Source organism: Accipiter gentilis, chromosome Z (genome assembly GCF_929443795.1).
Source record: "Accipiter gentilis chromosome Z, bAccGen1.1, whole genome shotgun sequence".
NCBI lineage: Eukaryota > Metazoa > Chordata > Aves > Accipitriformes > Accipitridae > Astur > Astur gentilis.
In genome coordinates, this window is record NC_064919.1 from 60,358,733 (window position 1) to 60,381,770 (window position 23,038).

Sequence of the window (23,038 nt, forward strand, 5' to 3'; positions counted from 1 at the left end):
ACAAAACATTTTTAGTAGACTCTGCCCTTTGATTTTCATGGTTCCACAGAAGTCCCTGTTTAACCATAGATCAGTTTAAGGAACAGTACATAATGATCTTCTTCTCCTCTGTGTAAACCAGTAGGGCTGCACTGTAATCTGCAGAAAAATCTGGTTTCAATGTTTCTGTTTTGTTCTTGGTTGGTAAAACTTAAAAAGGTGGGTTGTTTTAAGATAGAAAATAGCACTGTCCTTCTGTCTGGAGTCTTGCCTTTGCGCAGTTTTTGTTAGGTCTGTAAAATGATTAATTTTTCTACTTATTGCAGTCACATCTTTCGCTCCTTTTTTAGTGTTCATTTGCTTTTGGTTTTTGGTGGGCAGCATGTTTGCATTTGGAAGTGTTTTGAGTCAAGGTGTGCCTGTTTTGACACTGGAACTACAGGAAATAATTTAATGGTTATTGATACATAAAAGTGAAAGTTACATGTTAAGTGTTGCCTATTTGAGACAGTTACAAGAGTCCGGTGAGTAAGACTATGCAGATCTTTTCTGTTTGTGGTCATTTTTCTTTTCCTGGCCGCTTTCAATCCTACCTTTTGCTTATGTATGCGTTTAGAGACGTTGGGTGATCCAGCCATAGCATTTCTAGTCCAGGAGCTGCAGACCTTTGCTTCATTGTCTCTCCTTAACAGATTTACAGTAGGACCTTGGGCATGTCACTTATCTTTTCCCTGTGTCTCAGTTTTTCACCTGAAACAAGGAACACCACAGAGAGTGAGGGGAGAAAGAGGCACTGCAATACTTGGGTGATGGGAGATGTGCAAATATTCAGACTGGTTGTGCTGAAGAAGTTCTGAAAGGTCAGTTTGTGGTAAAGGAGGCTTCTTTAAAACCTCATTTTCAGTTGAAAGGTAGGTGGTCTGAAAATTGCAGAGAAAAATAATAGCTGAAGAAAACTGCAGTGTTATTGCTGCAGCTAATGACCGTGGCAATTGCACTCAGCCCTTTTTTACTGCAGCTTTCAGAGATCTTTATGTTGCTGCTTCTGCTTTTGCAAAACCTTTACATGGTTCCTTGAACCTTGCAGAAGAGAGACTTAACTTGGGGTTGATCTGTCAGAGTTCCGCCAGAAACAACCTTTAAACAACATTTAAACATGTCAGTAGTTTATTTTAGTAGATAAAACATATTCTCATTTGTTTGGAGTGTCTATAAACAGCTAAATATTGAAGACTGCAGAATAGTTGAGAGCTACAGAAGATGTAGGAAGTAAAGTCTTCCTGGGATGTGAGTCTGGACTGAGCTTAATTAAAAAGCCATGGACAAATCTGGAAGAAGCAGCATTAGGCACTAAAACAAGCTTGTTCTTGTTTCTTGGAGTTTCCTCCACTCTTGATTTTCTGAGACATTATAATTCAAGTTAACCTCAAAAGGAAGACAGAAAGAAAAATGAATAAGTTACAAACATGTGCTGTCTGGCTTCCCAGAACTTCTCCTCCTCCTCCTCCTCTGCCTAAAATCCAAAACAAATTTGCTCAACAAAGTAATCCTTCAAAAGAGGCTTTTTTTCCCTGATGTTTAAATAAGCTCTTTTGGCTGTCTTCTGCCTGGTCTCATTTCACGCTAACATAAATAAACAATCTGGGATATATCTGATGTCAAGTTACTCTTTAAATGTGAAATATAATCCAGAAATACATTGTGAAGAAAACAGTCATAGTCTTGCAAGTGCACACATGAACACATTTCTCAGCTTTCTTCCTCCTTGAGAGGCAGCCCTTCCCTTGAAGTCGTCCCTGGAACATAGAAAAATGGATTTTTTAACAAGATGGGTCTTTGGTGAACTTTTTGGCGGTGCAGGCTGCCAGTGTAAGTGTAGACTCAACAACCAAGTCATTGGCGAAACTTCAGTAGAAGCAAGGCCCAAGTCAAACTTGGGTTAGCTTTCATGTGAGGCCATGTGCGCTCTCCATGTTGCCGGGGCTCGCGCAGGCCTCCACGGAGCTGAACCCAGGAAGAGATTTTTATTGACTCTAGCTCTTAGTTCTCAAGCTTTTGCAAATAAACTCAAGGGAGCTTTTCGTCAGGGTACGGGACAAAAAGCAATGAGGTTTCTGTCTGCATTTGTACTGCATATTCCAGCTAGTCTTTTGATGATGTGAATAGATACTGGATGAGGAGAGCATTTAGGCAAATTGTCTCTTTATGTACTTTGTTGGAAGTACTTAGTGGTTGTTTCAAGAGTCAGGGCATACCGACCGCTGTCACGTGAAAGTAGTATTAATGGGTTTGTTATCCTAAATTGAGCTTGTTATCCTAAACCACATCAGGTGAATGGTGTGGTGAAAAAAGGAAAAAAAATACAAATCTGCAATCAGTCATGAACCAGACATCAGAAGGGTCTGAGTCAGAGGAATGCTGCGAAATCTTGACAGCAGGACAGTGAACTGGACAACATGAAGAGTTTGGGACAAAGCCTGAGATAATGCAGTGTGTATGCCCACTGGCTCTTTGGACCTATGTTGAGTCAGGATTGGGCAGAGGTCGTGTTTTTGCCTCAATTTAGTAAAAACTCTGAGCCCTTCTTCATCCTAGTCTTGTCCTCCAAGTTGCAGTACTAGTATAGTTCATGCAGATCTGTTTCTCTTAAATTTTGAAAGGCACATCGCTTTTTTAGATTGTCAGAGAAGCAAGATTTAAGTACCAGCATTTACAAACAGTTGCTTTTCAAAAGAGGTAAGTCTTGCTAATAGCTCTTTGAAGGATAATGCCTCATTCATTGACTGTCACGAACATGGTATTTTTAGCATGAAAGTGTTATTCTCATTAGAGCTGTTCTAACTGTAGTTGTCACCCTGGTTTTAAAGTAAACATTAAAAGGACAGCATTAAATATTAATTTCGTAATTCACATTATAATTAGGAATATACCTGCAGGGGAATAGTGAGGAGTTAGGCATGAATTCAGATGGCACAGTCACGTCTCGGTCTGGATGGTTTGCAGCAGCACTGTGATTCCATGTGCCCTGTCTGGGGTTGGTAAAAGGATATATCCATGAGGAAGTAAATGCAGTGGAGCATAAAAACTCTTGGACTGGCAGTCTAGCTTAAAGCAATCTAGAAACTGGTGCACACAAACTGACTCTGCTTCTCTTGCAGCCTGCCATCACTGTGCACTGTTTCAGTAAACTTGGGGGCCTGTAGAACAGCGTTTTTGGAGATGGGTAGGGTGGCCTGCTGCTCTTAGTAGTGAGTCTGTGAAGGCAGCAGCTGTTCTGTGTTCATTTCCAGGCTAATGCCCAAGAAACTGCACAAATAAGTCAATGAAAAATTGACCCAAATTTATAGTACTGTATTGTTCTTTTGTACTTTTCATTAATATTTCTGGTATCTGTCTACACAGCATCTATAGGAGACACTTGTTACAGAAAAGGGGTCTGTAGTGTGGGTGGGTTTCATCATCAGCTGTTTGAATTGAAGAGTGGAGAACACCTGCATGAGGGGAGGTGTGAGTGGGAGGTTTGGGGTCTTGGAGGGGTCAGGGCCATTTAATCTCACGTCAAAATGGGCCTAGGTTTGACACCTGAATTTACCCAGGACTAAGCTTTTCTTGGAGAGCAAAATCTGCCACTTGAAACTGGTAGTGGGAGGAAGAGGCTCTGCGATGCTGAGCACTAATTATCTTTCATCCTGTTGAAATCTGTGGCTTCATTAGGGTTGAAATGGTGGACAGCAGGTGTATTTGGAATGGAAAGTGTGCAGTGAAAGAAACTCTCCGTTCCTCCTTCCCCTGCCCTGCTCCTTGCCCTCCCTAGCCCTGTCTTCCTGGGGGTGATGTGGGATGGGGAGCCTGCCGCAGAGCACTAGTGAGAGAGATGGAATCCACCAAACACTGTCGTACGTCGGGCAGAGATGATGGCTTGCCTGGACCTTTTGGGATCCACTGTTGAACAGTTTAAATCCCAAACTGCTATGTTACTTGTGGGAGGCCTCTGCTCACAAAATATGGAAATAAATGAGCCAGTTCCCTAAACTGAATGCGTGAATGACCCATCAGAAACTTAGCAATAAGGAAAATCATAAAAACAAGGTGGGAGGTCATCTACCAAGATCTTAAGGATCTGGGCTTGGTTCTGTGTTTTTCAATGATTGGTTCATCAATGATTTGGGGAAGGGAGAGTGGGAGAATAGTGATGTGGCAAAGTTTTTCTGACTATTCCAGTATAAACTTTCCTAAGAAAGACCCAGATCTTTGGTAGAGAAGAGAGGTAGTAAAAATAATGTGTGTGACAAGTTATCCTATGAGACCTGTGAGGCTGTTGCTGACAACAGTATGCACAGCCATCATGTACATCATTGTGGGCAGGTGGAAAGTGTTAAGAGTTGGTGGGTACTTGGTATCTGGGATCTGGTTGGTAGCATTTTGCTTTTAATTGCCTTTAATTCACGTTTGCTGAGTTTTAAACACAGTTGTTAAGTCTAATATAGGGTAATGCGGGTATTTTGTCTGTGTACAAAGATCAGATTTTTGTCTGTGCTGATCCTCTCTATGGGAAGATGTGCTCTAATTAGTAAAAACAGTGGAGTGAAGAAGGTGGGAAAGCTACGTGTGCCTGTGGGTCACAGATGCTGGTGGAGAAGATCACCTAGCTCTTTCTACACCATCTTTCTTTGTCAGAGCCTTCTCTGCAGCTTTGGGAAATAACTGCAGGCTCTGCTGGTCCTGGGGCAGAACCAGGCTGGAAGGAATGAACTTCATCCCTAATTTCAGGGGAGACTCTGCCCAGAGCAAACTGGGCAGGGAATTTTTGGCAGAGCCATTGTTCAGGCAGCCCTTCTCTCACCGGTGTCCAACAGTGACCCTCTCCAGCCCTGTTTCTGGAGTTGGTAGCCCTGCTTTCCCTCCCATCTACATCCCTTCTCCATCTGGGGAGGGGGCTGTGGTGGGTTGACCCTGGCTGGATGCTAGGTGCCCACCAAAGCCATTCTATCACTTCCCACTCCCCACCCCCCCCAGCTGGACAGGGAAGAGAAAATATAACAAAGGGCTTGTGGGTTGAGATAAGGACAGGAGAAATCACTTGCCAATTACCATCATGGGCAAAACAGACTCAACTTGGGGAAAATTAACTCAATTTATTACCGATCAACCAGAGTAGGGTAATGAGAAATAAAACCAAATCTCAGAACACCTTCCCTCCACCCTTCCCTTCTTCCCGGGCACAACTTCACTCCTGGATTCTCTACCTACCCCCACCCCAGCGGTGCAGGGGGACGTGGAATGGGGTTTATGGTCAGTTCATCACGTTATCTCTGCCACTTCATCCTCCTTTGGGGCAGGACTCCTCACACTCTTCCACTGCTCCAGCGTGGGGTGCCTCCACAGGAGACAGTCCTCCACGAACTTCTCCAACGTGGGCCATTCCCATGGGCTGCAGTTCTTCATGAACTGTTCCAGCATGGGTCCTTTCCGCAGGGTGCAGTCCTTCAGGAGCACACTGCTCCAGCGTGGGTCCCCCACGGGGTCACAAGTCCTGCCAGAAAACCTGCTCCATGGGCTCCTCTCTCCACAGATCTGCAGGTCCTGCCAGGACCCTGCTCCAGCGTGGGGTTCCCACGGGGTCACAGCCTCCTTCGGGAACCCACCTGCTCCAGCATGGAGTCCTCCATGGGCTGCAGGTGGAGATCTGCTCTACCGTGGACCTCCCTGGACTGCAGGGGGACAGCCTGCCTCACCATGGTCTTCCTCACGGGCTGCAGGGGAATCTCTGCTCCGGCGCCTGGAGCATCTCCTCCCCCTCCTTCTTCACGGACCTGGGGGTCTGCAGGGCTGTTTCTCTCACATGTTCTCACTCCTCTCTCCCACCTGCTGCTGTGCAGCAGTTTTTTCCCCCTTCTTAAATACGTTATCCCAGAGGCACTACCACTATTGCTGATGGGCTCGGCCTTGGCCAGCAGCGGGTCCGTCTTGGAGCCGGCTGGCATTGGCTCTGTTGGACATGGGGGAAGCTTCCAGCAGCTTCTCACAGAAGCCAGCCCTGTAACCCCCCCCCCCCCCCCCCCCCCCCCCCAACCTTGCCACAGAATACAGGGGCACTGGACCCATAGGGGTTGTCTCCTGGTCTGCCTGAGAGAGCAAGCTGCCAGCCCATGGTTTAGAGGTGTTTGGGGAGAAGGAGCCCACCCGCTCAGCGCCGCGGGGCTGTGCTGGGGAGGTGACAGTGCCGTTCCACAGAAACTGCGGATGCTGGTGACATTCCTCTGCTTCCTTCCATCTTGCCACGAGCCACAGGAATGGTCAGACAATAGACAATAGACTGTAATATCTCTCAAAAGCATATCATACGGATGTGTTTTGGCAAGCACTGGCTGAAAGAATTTAAGGCATTACATTATTTATCAAAAGCATTAGCCTTAGGTAATGCACACAAAACCCCCATTTGTTCTTTATCTTCACATCTATACCTTGTTATATGTAACTGAAAACAATTTTTCAGTGGAGAGTAAGGTTAATATTTTTCAGCTAGAAAGCACCTTTTATCTCATGAGCTGCCAGATCTCTGTGCCAGCTGCATGCAAATGCCCCTCTTTGGAAACAAAGAGTGGCAGGTGAAAAGTGCGTTGGATCATCCCACAAAGTGCAAGAATGGGGAAGAAAAATATTTTTAGCCAAAGACTTTTAAGGCAAAGCCCTTCTTTGTGGCAAAAACCAGCATGAGGTCTTTCATGGCTGCATAAAGGAGTTTTACAAACTAGAAAAAATAATCTTTCACAAGGCCCGAACACAGCAAATAACGTGAGTGATATTCAATTAACCCTTCAGAAATAGGGGTTAAGTTTAATAATTTATCTGCGCTTTCAGACTGCCATTGACAAATTCCCGTGCAAGATCCTATTCAAGGGGAGATTGCAGCAAGCGGGTGAAAAGCCTAAGAACTTGGCCAGGAAACAGAGGCTAAATGGTGGGAGTACATGGTCAGGTTTTTATCCCAGCAGAAATTTAGTAGCTGGATTCTCCAAGTGTTATGTAATAGGGCTGCTGTTGAAAAATTATTTAACAATCCTTAATTACTCATTTGTATTAGAAGGTCTAAATGAAAGCTGCTAGTTTAAGGGAGGGAGCAGGCAATAACTGAGCAGTCAGTGAAAACATTTATGCAGCGTACAGAGGTCATTCAGGACAGTAAATGTCTCGGCATGTAAAGTATTTTAATGCCATTAAATACATTGGCTGCATTTCCGCATTGTGAGTGTTTTGTTCAGTTCTAGTTATTCCTCCCTGGACTAAACAGAAGTCCAGGAAGACCAATGGGAGTGAGTAAGCGTATTTTAGTTGAATGTATAAGTGAAAAAAAGTGAGATTTGGTCAATTTACAGAAAAGATGCACAAATGGAGATCTCACAGAAGTAAGCAAAATTTACCGTTTCTCATAAAGTAGAATGAAGGAATAATTGCTAAAATCAAAAGGTGAGAAATTTTAAAGCCAGCGTAAACCAGCTTGCTCTAAATGTAAATTGCTGTTCACCCATGGAGTGCTGCCTTTTGTATACATCTGAAATTAAGACTTTATGGCAGTTGGTGTTAAATACATCCGCTGAGTGAGAGAGCACACTTGGGTAGGGAAAATTGCTGCACAAAGAGGAAATCTTTTGTATTGGAGCAGTTGGGAAGACATTTCCTAAGTGAGCAAGTTATCCAACAAATATGCTCTGTCCTTTCCTTTTCTTTCAAACCGTGGCCAGGATGGGAGACAGGCGAGTGCCCTGGATGGTGTGCAGGTGGGAAGGTGTACGTCAACGCTTGCATTCCCGTATGCCCAGGGGATTTATCAGTGCAATTTGAACCTGACATTCCAGGGAGTGAAGGTATTTTGAAGTGGATGCTTAAAGCATGGATTTATATCCTCTCTGTATTTTCAGTCATCCATTGTCTGTTGTAATTCCCTGGGGCTGTTAATTATATATATAAATCAAACAAAGTCTATGGGAGTGTCTAATATTTAAAGTGAAAGTCTAAGGCTTCCAGCATCTGGGGCGAATTATTCTTTTCAGGCCTAACAAAGCTGGCAGAACTTCAGTTAAGGGAAGGGCAGAACAATGATGTCTTTCAACTGTGTTTTATGTAATTTGTGCACTTTATGAAGTGCTTGTATAATAATTACTTTATCCCTGAAAACCTGATAGATATTTTTCTAATGGGTTTTGAATTAAATTTGCATTTGAATTACATTATTTTCTTTCAACAAATACATTGTTATCTCAGACTGAAATGTGGATTGAGGAATCACTTGAAACATAATACAGAAGTAGCGCTGCAGACCTCAGCAGCCTGAAAAATAATTGAAGTGAAGTAAGGAATGTTAACAAGCTTGTCATCATCTTCCAAAAACTGACATTTAAGCTGATCCACATTCCCTCTCCTCCTTTATGTGGAATACAAAAACACATACATTGTGGGGTAGTGAAAACAAATGTTTGGTGGAGCTGGTTAAGAAACGGTGGACATGTTATTTTTGTATTAGCTCTTGTATAGCCACATTTGAGCGTGTTTTAAAAAAATGTAGTTTCTGTAGTGTAAAGATGTTGGGGGAAGGGATAATGAGTTCCTACTGAATACTAATTGCCTATGAGTTGTTCAGGGAGACTGTATAAGAATGGAGGATTTGTTGTAAATTAGTCACTAGCTGTATTGTGCATTGCTGTGAGGTTAGACCAGAGCTGTAAGGGTGCCAGGTTTACAAAATCCTTACGATTCACTGTCTAACTTGGTGACTGTGTGAAGGAGAAAATACTATTCAGACTATTATTGGAAGGAGAGCTCCTCTAATGACAGTGTAATCTTGCTTTATAACACTTAAGCTTTAAGCTCATTTATGCTAGAAAGATGGGAGTGACAGATTTTGAGTAGGTTATCGCTGCTTTTCCAGCTGCAACATCCCAAGGTCTGCCAAAGTTGTAAATGCTCAGAGGAGGGGTATTGCTCTGCAGTAATATAGGGTCCAGCAGATTGATTAATGCTCTTAGCTTACTGTCACTCTTTGGCTTCTTTAATTCCAGCATTTTGTCTGTCCTTAATTTGAGAGTCCTTGTAAACCCCACTTTTAACATGGAAACAAAGCTTTGAAAAAGCCTGAAATAGTTTGTTTACTTTTGAGAAGTATTTTCTCATTCCTTACTTGGCTCCTATTGTTTTCATTTACATCAAAATGGAAAGGTGAGTTAATGATTCATTGGCACACAGTGACCTTTCAAATAGCTTTGGACCACGATGCAACAGCTCCACTCGAAGCTCTCATACTTTAACCTCCTTGCTTCTGCCTTAATATTTGCAGCTTGAGCTGTCTACATGCCTGGACGCCTGAAGAGAGCAAACATTTACAGCTTCTCCCTCCCCTGTGTTTAGTGGGCAATTTGATCCTTCTTTGTCCATTCCTTTATTTTACATCACTCTTAGACTTGACTTGCTATTGAGAACAACAAAGTGCAACTTTGGGAATCGACTGTGTGTTTATTTAGCACAAAAATGGACTCAGACTCTGATTCACCTTTTAATTACTCTTGGCCTTCCTTACCTAAAATGAGGATTCGAAGAAGGGCATCCAAACCAGGTAGAAAAAGCTGTCTTCTTTTAAATGACTCTCACTTAATAGCTCTGCCTCCTTTTCATTGTCTGGTTGTGTGCAGGTGGCTATAAACAGCTTGCGTGAGGTGGATTTTCTTTCTATCAAAAGTCTACCTCACTGTTAGTTATGCTTTTGTAGATAACGGTGTTGGAATTTGTTAAGTAAGAAGAAAGTGTTTTCTCCAAATGATGTACTGTTCTTTAAAATTGTTTTTATGTCTCTACTCTCTTAGGTCTTTTTTTTCTTCTGGTTGCATGTGTAGCTCTCACTCAGCAGCTCTGACACCCTGTGAGCTGCACGGCACAGCAGTGGTTGCAGAAAGCTCTGCTGGTTACAGTTGTTTTCATTTAGGGACAACTTGGTAGTTCGAATATGCCTCAAAGCCTAACAGGATTTTTTTTTTTTTAAATTGTGTACAAAAATCTTACCAGAATGAAGAGGGAAATCTTTTGCTTTGTGTAAAACCAAGTGAAAGAGTCAGTTACCCTCTTTGGTGGCAGGATCAGTTACTGTCTTTGCACAGTTAGACAGTGTGCTCCTTTGTGGAGAAGTCTTTGGGAGGTAAGCATTATAAATGTTGTCAGTATGATAAAAAGGGTTTTAAGGAGCTTGAAAGGCACTGACCAGCAAGTTTATGTTAGGAAGAATTATCATTGAAAGCTTTAATGACGAAAGATAAATTTTTACTACATTTAAAAGCAAAGAAATGAAGAGAATGGCAAAAAATGTAATCTGTGCTTCCTTCCATAAAATTGCTTTTTTGTGTTTCAGAAAGGGGAAAAACCAAATAAGGGAACTAAGATCCATCAGTGTCATTAAAGTCAATGAGCCAGGAGAATTGTGTTTACACAGACTGAGACCTTGACCTAGTTTTAGAGTGAAAAATGTGTACAGAATGCACACTTTAACATGCAGAACACTTTATGAACTTTTTACTTTTATTCATGGGGAAATCTAATATGTCCCAAGCGCATAGGAGTTTCTGCAATGTGTATGGAGGCACATGCAATTTGCAAAGAACATGAAATGGGTTGCAAGTTGCATCGTGTGTGTTCTTTCCATCTCTCATTAGGACTCGTTTTATCTGTAAATGCTGTAAAGCTGCGCACCCATCCTTGATGGCACTTTTGTTGTTATTTATTTTACCTTTAGACAGCTTTTTTTTTTTAATGCTTCACCTGTCGTAAAGAACTGTATACAGATCTGGTGCTTGCACGTTATAGTATTGCATCTTGTTTCCCATCCCTGTTAATAGTATGCCAAGACATGTGGCTTGTATGCACAGCTGACCATATATGTGGGTTTGTTGCAGCAGGAAGGTGCTCTTGGGTGCATGTGCATGTTTTAGTGGTAAAGTCCAAGGGTTCACTTGTGCTTGGGGAATTGAAATCCTGGCTGACCACAGGGTGGGAGAAGTGCCGCTGCAGGGGTACAGCAGGCTCATGATCTACGCTCATGTTCTGTGTTTTTTTCTGGTAGTACCCGAACACGGCCGGTTGATCCTGGCACGCAGGTGTGGGGTACGTGCCTTGGAGCTGCATTTCCCTCGTGCAGGAGTTCAGGTCTCAGTGAACAAGAGACTCGTAGTGCCCGGCAGGAAGCAGTGCGGGATTCTTCCTCCCCACCCCAAAAGTCGTGAAGTCATTGTTGTGTACCTGCGCTGGGTGCTCCAGCTGATCTGGGCAATGAAATGTCAGCCTCCTCCCTTCCTCTCTGAACCCACAGGCTGTTGGATTCCTGGTCTGGGGTTGCTCCCCCTGGGAGGTAGGGGAAGATGTGCAGACCTCCAGTGGGAGAGTCCAAAGCGGGAAGTCTCACACCCCACTTTGCACCATATGCATCAGTGTTTTCAGATTCTAAGTTCCCTGCGTGCCCCAAGGTCAGCTTTTGTCCGTGCTTGGGGACCTGTCAGGCTGGGTGGTGGAGCCTCTGGCTTCCCCCTGAACTCCTGGGACTGGCAGGAGCCAAGCTCAGGTTGTGCACCTTAGGGGCCATGCATTGCAGACTCCCTCCCTCCTGCTGAGGTGCATGTGCATGGCATAATTAGAGGTTAATTAGGCTCAGCAGCGAATATGAACATGACTGTGTCTTAGTGATTGGGCTGGGGAGGGGATCTAAGTTTTGTTCCTTGCTGCAAGACCCCTAATGGTATTTATTTTGCTGTTTAATGTGAAATGGCCATAAAGCAGGTTTCTTCTCCCCTCCTCTTGTGCTGCATAATCTTACCTGTTCAGAGGCAGTGACTCTCAGAGCCTTTTTGGAACCTTTAACAACCTTCAGGGGTGCTGAGAATATGCCTCCAACAAGACTGTCCCACTGTGCTGGGAGGTGGGAGTTACCTGCCGAGTCCACTAGGGCAGAGGTAGGAATTGGAACCGACTGTCCCATATCTTGGAAAAGTACTTTATCTATTGTGCTGTTGTATAAAATGAGACAGTAACCTATTTCTGTTTGTATATTCATTTGTATAGTAGGCAAGGTGCCTGTTTCAGGGAGGGAGGTCAGGGCTGTGAATCCCATGTTGGAAAGGAATGCTTTCTTGCATCTCACATTTAGGTGACAAAGTCAGTGACTGACGTGTCTTTATCCTTAGTGTTTCTTAGTGGCTACTTTAGGACCACATCTTGAACAAGATGGTATAATTTTGAGCATCCAGATGCCTGATCCTCACCATGCAGTATGTAGGAACCGCAGTGCTTTGGTTTCCACTCCATAGATTTAGGACAGTTAAATGTTTGTCTTTATGGCAACAGCACTTCAAAGCCTCACTTTACCCTCCATGTGATGCTGTTATTGTGTACTTGCTTAATTTTACTGGTATGAGTAGTTGCACCATCTGACTGAAGCACTGAGACACCTGAATTAGGGATGCAGATCCCTCATTGAAACTGGTTGTGCGGTCCACATCTATAGACCTGCATGTCACTTTGGCCGGCCCCTCACCAGGAACGTGTGGTGGTCTTTCTCCAAATTCAGATGATTGTTTCTGGATTTAGAGGAATATTTCTGCAGTACTGCATGACCCATGCACTTAGCTGTCTGGATTTTATGCTGACTTCATAGCTTTCTTACTTCAAGTTATACATTAACCCCTGCTCACATTGCTGGGGGTAAATGTGATGAGCTGTCTGAAGACTAATCATTGTATCTAGAGAAGGGAATTTGTGATTTCTTTCCTGGCTCTCGGCTTGGTCACGTTGATATTTCACTTCTCTTTTGCTGTGTGCTCTCTCATAGAACGTTTTAAGTTTTGATTTTTGTGGAAAAACTGTCAGTGTTATGTTCTTGCCATTTTCCAACACAGGTCTTTCAAGGCTATGCATTTTCTTACAACAACATAAAGCATGTTTTGAATTATTGCTATGATGATCATGTGATTTTTTTAAAGTTAATGTATTTTTATAAGCTTTTGTGCCTGGTAAAATGTGCAGCCTTTGCTGTATAATTTTGATGACAACATTACAGAAGATGTAGACAACTTGTACCTACTTATTCATTGGTCAAGGTCTTTTATTTTATCCATGTTTGGAGATTATCCTTCCCAGCACTGTGGCTTTTGTTCACCTACATCTAAATAACGCATACATCTTTCTGGACTGTTTGCCAGGCAGATGGCAGAGAGCCACAGGCTCTGCTAAAGGAGACATTTTATTCTTTTTCGGTGGTCCTGGCACAGTATACAGTCAGAGAATGTCCAGCTATGGCAGGATGATCAGCTTGGTGAGCTATGCTTGCTGGGTTGTTTCAGTAACAAAGCCAATTTTGCTGTGTTGTATTTGGGTCATTTTTACCTTAGTAAGCATCTTGAAGTCCATTACCGACACCTTTCAGAGATAAAACTCTTTGGGACACCTGCACTCTCACAAGAAGTGCGAGTTTGCCCTGGCAGTCTTACCTGTCTTCCCATAAGCTGTGCTGAAGATTTTTTGCATCTGCAATGAGAATAAGCATTTTGAATGGGTAGGGGAGGTTTTGGACACATTTTGTTTAAAAATGCATTTTTTAGATACTCCTCATCTTTCAGGCAGCCACAGCCTTGCTGCATATTACTACTGGTACCCAGTGCAGCAAGCTATTATCTGCTGCCATGTTAACCTGGAGGAAGGTCCGCTGATGGTCCCCGTAAGACTGAGATGACTTGTAGGCAGCAAGGCAGGCTGTAGTCAGTTAGCGGGGCTGTAGGAATGCAGCGAGTGATGTGGATGTTTGCGACAGTTTTGTCACTTGGCAAACTGTGTGGGCCTGGCCAGTGGAAATAAGTTACTAGCACAGTCAATGTGTAATTAATAATGCTCTCCCCTGCATTCAGCGAAGTCTTTAAATACTTCTCTTGTTACAAAGTTAGTTTGATGTAGTCGTCCCTTCATGCCTTCATGTTTGAAATTGGGTGGTGGAGTGGGAGTAAGGAGGTACAGTGGGGTCATATTGCAACGTGAAGCCCAAAATAACCTGCTACCTTTTGTCTGATCGTTTAAAACCCCAATACGTATTTATTTAGATGCCTCACCTTTAACAACAGACTGGAGAATTGCCAGAAAAACGTAACAACATTTAGCAGTGATAATCAATAAAATTACCAACGGAAAGTACTGCAAATAACATATTCTGATATATCTTGTTGTATTTGCAGCAGCTTTCTTAAGAATTTGTTACTTAGGCTGTTACCCTCTTGCAGAATTTTAAAATAATGTAAAATGTGGTATTAGAAGTTGCTATATAAATAAAAATGTGAAGTAATAGGGGCATTTTGTTGTTTCTGGCTCGGGACATGTAATTCACAGTGCAGTCCATTAACTGACAGTAGAGACCCCGGCAGCAGGGACTGGGAAAGTGTCTCCATAGGCTCAGGTTTATGCTGTGATTCGGGAATCCCCAATGCATCGGCTGCTTTTCAGGTGTATGTATTGAACCTTTGCAGCCTAGCACTGGAGCCAACTACTGCCCTTGCCAGTTGTACCCAGTGGGTTTATATATGAGAGGGAGCGTGCGCTGGGGAAGGTGACAAGCATACAAGAAGCAATGGAGAGCCTGACTTTTTTTTTTTTTCTTCCTGGTTGTTGATTTGAGACCAGCCCTTGGAAAGCTTTGCTTGCCACAAGAAGGTACTGCCAGTTTTGCAAAATCCCATTTCCATCTGATTTTAGCTGCCAAAGTCTGATGAACTGCTGTAGAAAACAATGCTTTTATACTATTTATAAACAAAGGCTTTGGGATCTTGGCCGACATAAGGAAATGGCTTGTAGCTTTAACAATTCTCAGGATGGCAGTCACTAAAATCATGTTAAAGTTCCTGCGGGAGCGAGAAGCAAAATGAGAAGCATAAGGATGTTTCAATGGTATGAGATCCCGCAAGGCCTGCCAGGACTAGAAACCAAATAATTCATAGTGTGCCTTTTCTAAATGGGAATTTCCAGTTTTCTCTAAGTATAGAGCTTACTGTTCTTGGGCTTTATGAGATAGCATCTTAAAATTAAATAAAAGCTGTGGTATAGCACTGCAGTTTTGGCAGTCGTCCGGGACTTTTTTTCCAAAGAAACAAATGCCTCAGACCTTGACAAGTGTAGTTTCTAATACAGTGCCATTTCTTCATTATAACTTTTCTTGCAATCTGATGGTCATAGGCATCTTGAATGGGGCTTTAAGTAACCTGATCTAGTGAAACATGTCCTTGCCCATGGGAGGGGGGTTGGACTAGGTGATTTTGAAGTTCTCTTCTGACACAAACCATGGCATATGATTCTGTGATCTTCCAAAAGTAGTTACATTGCTTTAGGAATATAGCGTGGGGAAGATCTTTAGTGGTATTTTTTCCTTTCCACCTTTGAAAAAAAAAAAAAAGCTGATACAGATTAAGAAGGATTTTTTTCATGATTTTCAATAACAGACAAACTGGAATTAAGTTTATTGAGAGGTTTGATTTTGGGTATTTTGCTGGGTATGATACTTTATCACATAATTTTTATGTTAGTTTATCTCAGTTCACTTCCAGTGGCACTACTTGACTTACAGAATCTTAAAATAAGGAAAATTACATTACAACTGTGGTATTTTTTTTTCAGACTGTTTTCACACAGTCTAGAACAAGACTGGTTTCCACTTTGTCAAATTTTGCTCTTTTTACAATCAGAAGATAGTATGAGGCCTTGACTACTGGCTCAAATGCTGGATTGGTGCTTGCTCTTCATACTTATAAGCAGCTTTAAGAGAAGTGGGCCTGCAGGATAGACAGTGTTTCTGTAGCACTCGGCTAGGTTTTCTGCTGCTCAAAGCCATGAAATAGTCAGCCCGATCAACTTTTAGTAATATTTGCAGTCATGAACACACTATTGAAAACTAGACTCTGAACTTCTGTTAATGATTTCTGGTGAGACTGATAATTTCTCATTTCAGTACCAAAAGCAGATCAGATGCAGTCTTCATCCCAAACATCTTGTTCATGGGTCAAATCTTGATTGATTGCTGTGACCCTGTAAAGGCACTATCAGTGGTATTTTATTTATATCCCTCTCACAATTTTGTTACTGTTTTTTGTTTCAAGAACAGTAATCTGCTTTATTGGTTTAAGATTAGTATTTATGTTGCTCCTAGTAGGTCGAATGCTTTAGGAGGGTCATTATTTGACGGCAGTTGAACAGTATTCTGTTCATATAATACATCAGATGGTAGGTATTTAATGTATAGGCCAGAATCATGCATACTTCATCCCAGCCCATAAATCTTGTCCTATGTACTTCTGCAACCACAGATCTCTGCAAAGTTCTAAATTAGGTGGAAAATAGAAGGTTTTGCTAACAAAAATACAGGAGCACTTATTTTTAAGTAATGTGAATGATTCTGTGGTACCTTTTAGAGTCTTGTCAACTATAGGCTTCTTGGAACATATAGCGAATGTTAGGCAGTTACAAAATAGGCAGATTTTTGAGTGTCCACACAAATATTACTCAAAAATCCTAAGATTTGGTGCTTAATGTTTAACTTTGCCATTTTTATGACCATATATATACATGAGAAGAAGATGGTTTGAGATTTAATGGCACATTTTCCACAATTTCTTTTTTTCCAGAGCAGAGACAGTCTACCCTTGACGTTCTCAGGAAACTCAAGGCTCCACCTACTTTGTTTGCTGCAACCAGACTTTCTGCCATGCTGAGTGGAAGTGGTGAAGTATATGCAAACTGCATGGTAGTAGATCAAGTAAGCTTACGTTTGAACTTTTAGCAAATTTTTCATCGTCTTCTGTTGAAGGAACTTATTTGCGTGGTAGTAGGGTCTTCTGGATCTCTCAGCAGTGGTATGTGGCCAATTAGTAAAGCTTTAAAATAAAAACAGTAATACCTTACTCTTCTCAACTGTATTTTGTAACCCATTTATGAGGTCCCTTTTAATAGATTCGGTAGATGGTAGGAATTGTTCTCCCTAGCCTGTAGGGAGAACTCTAAGACAGCTCTTACTTTCTTTTCTGTGTGTTTGTGAGCTAAATGGCATTTGCTTCTTTCTTAGAGACATTAACACAATGTAACTTGCTCATGTGCATTTCAGATTTTCTGCATTCTATGTACATTCACAGAAGAGCCAAATTTGCTGATGCTAGCTGATTTCAGAAGTTAATTATAAGCTCATAGCTAAGCTTATAGGCTCAATAAAAATGAGATATTGATGAAAAAGTGAAGTTGATGTCCTACAACTGGTATGGAGCATTCTGATACTGGAGATCCTGACTTAATATTCATGTTTCTGATTTATTTGTCACCAGCACTGGAGATAATCCAGAGTGTCCAGGCCAAATTATTTTACATCACCATGTTGCACCTGAAATCCCTCCCCCATGGTCACACTCAGATATCATAAGTTGGGCAGGGAGGACTAGTCCAACTCTTGTGTATAGTGGTTGTGTGTAGGTAAACAGTCACTAAATTCTGGGGGCACGTAGCTATGTTTCAGTGATGGTTGAAGTGATCTATATATTTGCAACCTGCTGTGGGCTCGGCCTGGGGTGAAAGTTGGAATGTAGGAGTAAGAAATGATCAGATCATCATGCTAGAAGGTGGCTGAGATTTTACAAGTGTGATTCCCCCTCCCCCCTTTTTTTTCCTGTTCCCTGAAACACTTCAGCCACTGCATTCACTGCAGATCCAACTTGTTGTGACAGCTGAGATGGAAGTTTCAGTCAGAGGCCAGAATGTTCAAAATGCACCTAAGGTTGCTGAGAGATGCATGAAATAATGGCCTAGGAGTGAGCAACTAGCAGGGGACTATATAGGCAACCTGTGAACCCTTGATTTTAACAATATCCAGGTTGGAAGGACAGAGCTGCTGAAGTGCAGCTCCATTACAAATGCAGATGTTAACCTGAGTATATTGCTGAGGGGTCCTTCAGCTTGGATTACTTACCTTTGCTCAGTGCATAGCCACATTCAACTTCGTTAAATTGCCGATTGGGGCCAAATTCTCCTTAAGCCCCACGCAGCAGGAGCTGGAGTGGCTGCCGGAGGAGGTCCCTCTGGTGCTGAGGGGAAATACTGCCCAGGCAGGAATAACTTTGCAGGGAGGGACAGCTGCGTAAGACTTGGGAGAAGCATTTTACCTTCATGCATCTTACCTGCACAACACAACAGAAGTACTTCCAGACTGGCATGCGCCAAATCTTTGAATACAAATATGGGCTGCTGTAAAGGTGCTAGCAGTTCTGTCTGTTACTAAGAGAAACATCATTACAATGGGGATGAAAACACATCTCAAGTGGGGCCAGAGAGGAGGAAGTCAGCAATCTGAAAGACGTGGGGAGATGCTTGCAATTCTTCCTTTCTGCTTGCTTTTATACAGGCGCTTTTTGGAGGTTGAGTGTTTTCACTGGCCATGTGACTTTTCAGTATTATTCACTGTCTAAACAGACGACAGTAGCATCTAACTAAAAGACTGACAATAAACTGTGTTTTAGTATCTTCTGCAGAGTTGACAGGAGAATTCAACCTCAGTTGCACAAAGAATTATTTGTTACCAGGGTCTAAATCCTGATCCCTGTACCTGAGAAAACACAATTCCCAACTCCTTTCCTGTCTTTGTACAAGAGAAGGGGTGCTTCATGCCCATAATTGCTTGATGGCAAAAAATAAAGATTCCTTTCCCTTCTACCCCTGGAGAACCTCTGTTCCAGGTCATATATATTTATCTCAAAGCTTAGGAAATCGGTGCTGGAAAATTAAAAGTGCATGATGTGTAGGCTGATTTTTCCAAATTAAATTGCACAATGTTTGAATTCTCCTCTGTGTGTCTCCCACACTAATGTATTATGCATATTTTTTTGCTCAACTCAAGGATTTTTTTTAATAAAAGCTATAAAAATATGAATTGATACATTTAATGAAAGGTATAAATCCGAGTGAGAAATCCATTAGACTTGCAAATACCAATTCATTGCTACTCTAATTATGGAAAAAAGTAATGCAAGGATTAGAATCTCTTAACCATATAACTTGCCTTCAGTTCATGTGCTGTAAAAAGTAATAGGAGAAAAAAAAAGGCAAAACATATAACCATAAATAAAATGGCAAACTAATCTGGTCCTTGTTCCCTGACAATATATCTTGTTACTGCTTCTTACCAGCATTCATTTTTTCTCTGCAGGCTGGAGATTTAAAGGCTAGCTATGTTCATGGAGAGGGTGTCAGCAGTGAAACATGTCTGAATCCCACCAACTCAATCCCGATGTCTAAGAGCTCTTCGTCTCCCTCCCTTGAGGAGAATGACCAATATATATATGATCCAAATGAAAGAAATCAAAGGCCAGTGAAGAATGGAGAAAATGCAGGTTTAATACATACTGTTTCACCTTCTGATCCATATGGAACAGATTCATACCTTCCATTCAAAAGCCATGGTTTTATTAAGGATCGGGGCCAACTTTATGCTGATGTGAAGAAAAGAAGGTATGGAATTGACTTGATGATAAGGCCAGAATCAGGATTATTTATGATAATCTTTTATTTCAAAAGATGAAGCAGAATCTGGAGTAATAAATATTACTACTGAGGTAAAATCACTGATGTTTAAATTCTCCTAATGATCTGTTTTCATAAAATAGTTATGAAGACATTTTTAACAAATAAAGGGTGTCCTCCAAGTAAATTCATTTTTAATGCAAATTTATACTTTTATACCTTTTCTTCTTGTATGTATTCTCTAAAAAAAAAAGAATCAGCTGTTCACCGTAGGAGTTTTCATTATGGCATTTTTGTCAGGAACAAGAATTTCACCCTAGTTTTCCTCAGTTATATTTTCCCTTAAGAAAATATTCCAAAATCTGTTGAACTCTCTGGGAATCTTTACATTCTTTGCACTGGTCTGTAGAAAGACCAACTTATTCCTGATGCCATATATTTTTTAACCACAAAAGACAGAGAGTACAGCTCGCATTTCTGATAGGTTCAGACTGTTTTCTGCTCTTTTGCTGGTTTGCTGCCAGCAGAGCCAGTTGTCTGAGGACCCTCCTCCGGATGGCTTTAGGTTATGCTGGGAACTGGTTGGCTTCAGGAATGCAGAGAGCTTGGAAGATGAAACTGTGTATTTATTTTTTTTTTTTTTAACAGTTAGTAAATTTCCTCAGTAAAAAGCTCTACTGCTTCTATGGATACAAGAGACATGAAATAGTTTCCTTCATGTACAGGAGGAAGTTTGAATCTGTCTCCCACATTTCAAGAGTGTTTGGACTAGTTGGAGATAGGGCATCAGACCTATGTGAAAACAGTAAGGAAGCAGTAGTGTCTGTCCGTTGTTGATTAAAGTGGGCAATAACATTTTCTCTACCCTAATTTTGAGTTTCTTATGCAACTATGAAGTTCCACTAGGAGGAGTCTTTTAACATAGATAAGACAACAAGCGTCAGGCTAAGAGTTGTTCTTTCCCACACCTTTTGTTTTTGCCAGCTACGGGGATATCATGTAGATTACTATAGAAAACCTTCTGCCTTTTAGATATGTCCACCTTTTTTAAGACCTAGGTCACATACCTATATGTGAGCTTTAAGAACTTATATGATTTTTCAGAGAGATGTGATTGACCTTAATAGGTCAACTGTAAGTGATCCAAATATTACACATAAAATAAGACTATCAGTATGTAATTCCATCAGCATCTTCCTTGAAGTATCTGAGGTGATGTGGCAAGTTATTCAGCAGATCTTTAAACCAGCTTTTTATGTCAGAAAAATTCCCCAGGTAAGTTACCCCCAGTAAGACATGTATGTTTCTCTGTTGGCATAGACACGTATTGCTTTTCTGATTTTAAAATCTGAGAGTAACTGATAATGCAGTTAAATAACTTGTTTCTGAGATGTCACATGGGCTATCACTAGGAAACATTGCAAAAGATGGTCTCCAGAAGTGTAATAAGGAAGTAGTTTTGGACAGTATCAATAGATTTGGCCTTCTTCAAAGTGAATTGTAGTGGTGTGTGAAGGAATTGTTGTGCTATTATTCATGGTAGGAACTCTGCTATTTAGAAATACCACACATAATTTAAAGTTTTATGTTGTAAGGCTGGAACGTTATGGCAAGCAGTCAACCGTTCCTTCCAGTCACTCTGACGAAGAGACCATGAACTTGCTCTTGCAGCTAACGGGACCCATTCTGGGAAACCCTGGTAACTGCTGAGAAACCTTACTGTACTCTTCTGCCTGTGAACTCTTGCCAATCAAATAGTCTGTAGGTGTTTGAAATACTGATGTAGCCAGAGTTTTTTCAGTTTATAGTCCTACATGTTTTTATCTTTTGAAATGAATTTCATAAACTGTCTCAGACCCTCCTTCGTCTCTCTTGTTAGTTTTCTCTTCCATCCTCCGTCAAGTCACAGATGTAGAAAAAAGATGTCTGTGAATAGCCACATCATGTCTTTCAAATACATACCCAATATCCATATATACCCACATATCTTAATACTGAAATCTGAGCTAGTTGTCTCAGTTCTCCTTATCATCTATATAGGGAGGCAGGTACCTGTGTGGAGCAAAACATTTCATTTTAAGGGAGATGCTGAACATGGGTCTGAAAATCATCCTCCAGGAGTGGCTGACGCAAATGTCTGTATTGCAGATCCACAAGGTTGGGTCAGATGAGTCTTGTACAGCGTGACTGAGTACCTTGACCAGGTGACTGCAAACCTGAGAGGGGACTCGGAACGTGACTTACCTGACATATCGTGGTGGTTTGTGTTGTCATTGATCAGATGATACAGCAGTATCTTTGCTTGTTGAATTATGGTTGGGATGGATTGTTACTAGAATTCATGGGAATTAAAGACTTCATTGTCTGCTTCAGTTCAAGTCTCGATGACCTTGAAGTAGACGGTGGAAGTGGAGGTGTTTCGGACAGATCGCACATTCACTACCCTCCCCTTGGCTCTTCAGAGGCCATGACTTGTAGCAGAGATGGATTGGACTTATCTACCAGTCTGCAGCCCAAGGTATTTGATACTATCTTGGTTTGCATTGTTTTCCTTTTAAGTAAATCATTGAAAACATGTGAGAAACATCTGAATCTTAAGGGGAAAAATGAGTTCCCAGTTGGCCATGCTAGTCCCTCTGGAGAGCAACACCCACAGCGTTGTGGTGGAGCTGGAGCTCCTCAGTTGTGGCCGGGCTTGGCAGAAGCCATGGGAAGGGTCCATCAGAGATTCGATTCAGCTTTGAAAAAAGCATCGTTTATCAGAAGCGTTTCAAAGGAAATATCTTGGGTTCAGTGAATCAGCATTTTCTAACCAAGATCTGTTTAGTGAGGAAATGTTTAACCAACTGTAATTATGTGAAAGGGTAAGAGCTTTGTAAAGTATAAAACCAGCCTGCTGCCTGTTTTAAAACAATTGCTAGACTTGGGAAAATTCAGTTGGGTTTTGTGCATTGACCAGTGCAAACCTTTCCTCTTCATTATGGTTTTATAAATTATCCTGGCTACATTCATTTCCATTAGACCATGGTGCCATTTCTGAAATGTTAGTCACATACATAGAGTTATTTTTTGTTTGTAGGGATTCTTTATGTTTTTGTTAGACAGACTTCTTGCCACTGTAGAGCTTTATCTGATCTTCAGCAAATGTTTACATGAAGGGAGAAAAAGAGTCCAGCACAAACAATGAATTCTGTTAGGGCTACTTTTAAAAACAATAAGATAAGTTGTTTAGGAGTAGTCTCCTAATGTAAATGTAAGTGATGTATCAAAAATCAGGGAGTTTCCTTTCAAGCCTGATCATTGACATATTTGGGGATCAGAAAATCTTTTCACACACACAATAAAAAAAAAAAGCAGACAGAAAAGGTAAAGAGGCTAAGTCCCTTCTTTGGAAACTCTGACAGGCAGGCATTAGTCTCCATGAAATATTCTTGAGGTATTAAAATACTAAGATTAATGACTTTCTTGGTAAAGGAAGATAGCTTGGTCATCAGATATA

At 41.6% G+C, this 23,038-nt stretch overlaps 1 protein-coding gene across 6 annotated transcripts in view; it reads left to right on the forward strand.

Moving 5' to 3' along the window:
* Positions 1–23,038, forward strand: part of ARHGEF28 (Rho guanine nucleotide exchange factor 28) — an 83,084-nt gene that overhangs the window by 13,070 nt on the left and 46,976 nt on the right. For 5 of the 6 annotated variants that reach the window (XR_007505125.1, XM_049795867.1, XM_049795869.1 and 2 more), the window contains 3 exons: positions 16,665–16,795; positions 19,226–19,527; positions 21,913–22,057. Coding sequence is in view for 5 of the 6 variants with exons in the window: in XM_049795867.1 (XP_049651824.1) it covers positions 16,665–16,795; positions 19,226–19,527; positions 21,913–22,057 (578 nt within the window). In the remaining variant the exon portion in view is untranslated. Of the gene's footprint in view, positions 1–9,399; positions 9,587–16,664; positions 16,796–19,225; positions 19,528–21,912; positions 22,058–23,038 lie in introns of those variants that run through there. The other variant, XM_049795865.1, reaches the window with a different exon arrangement.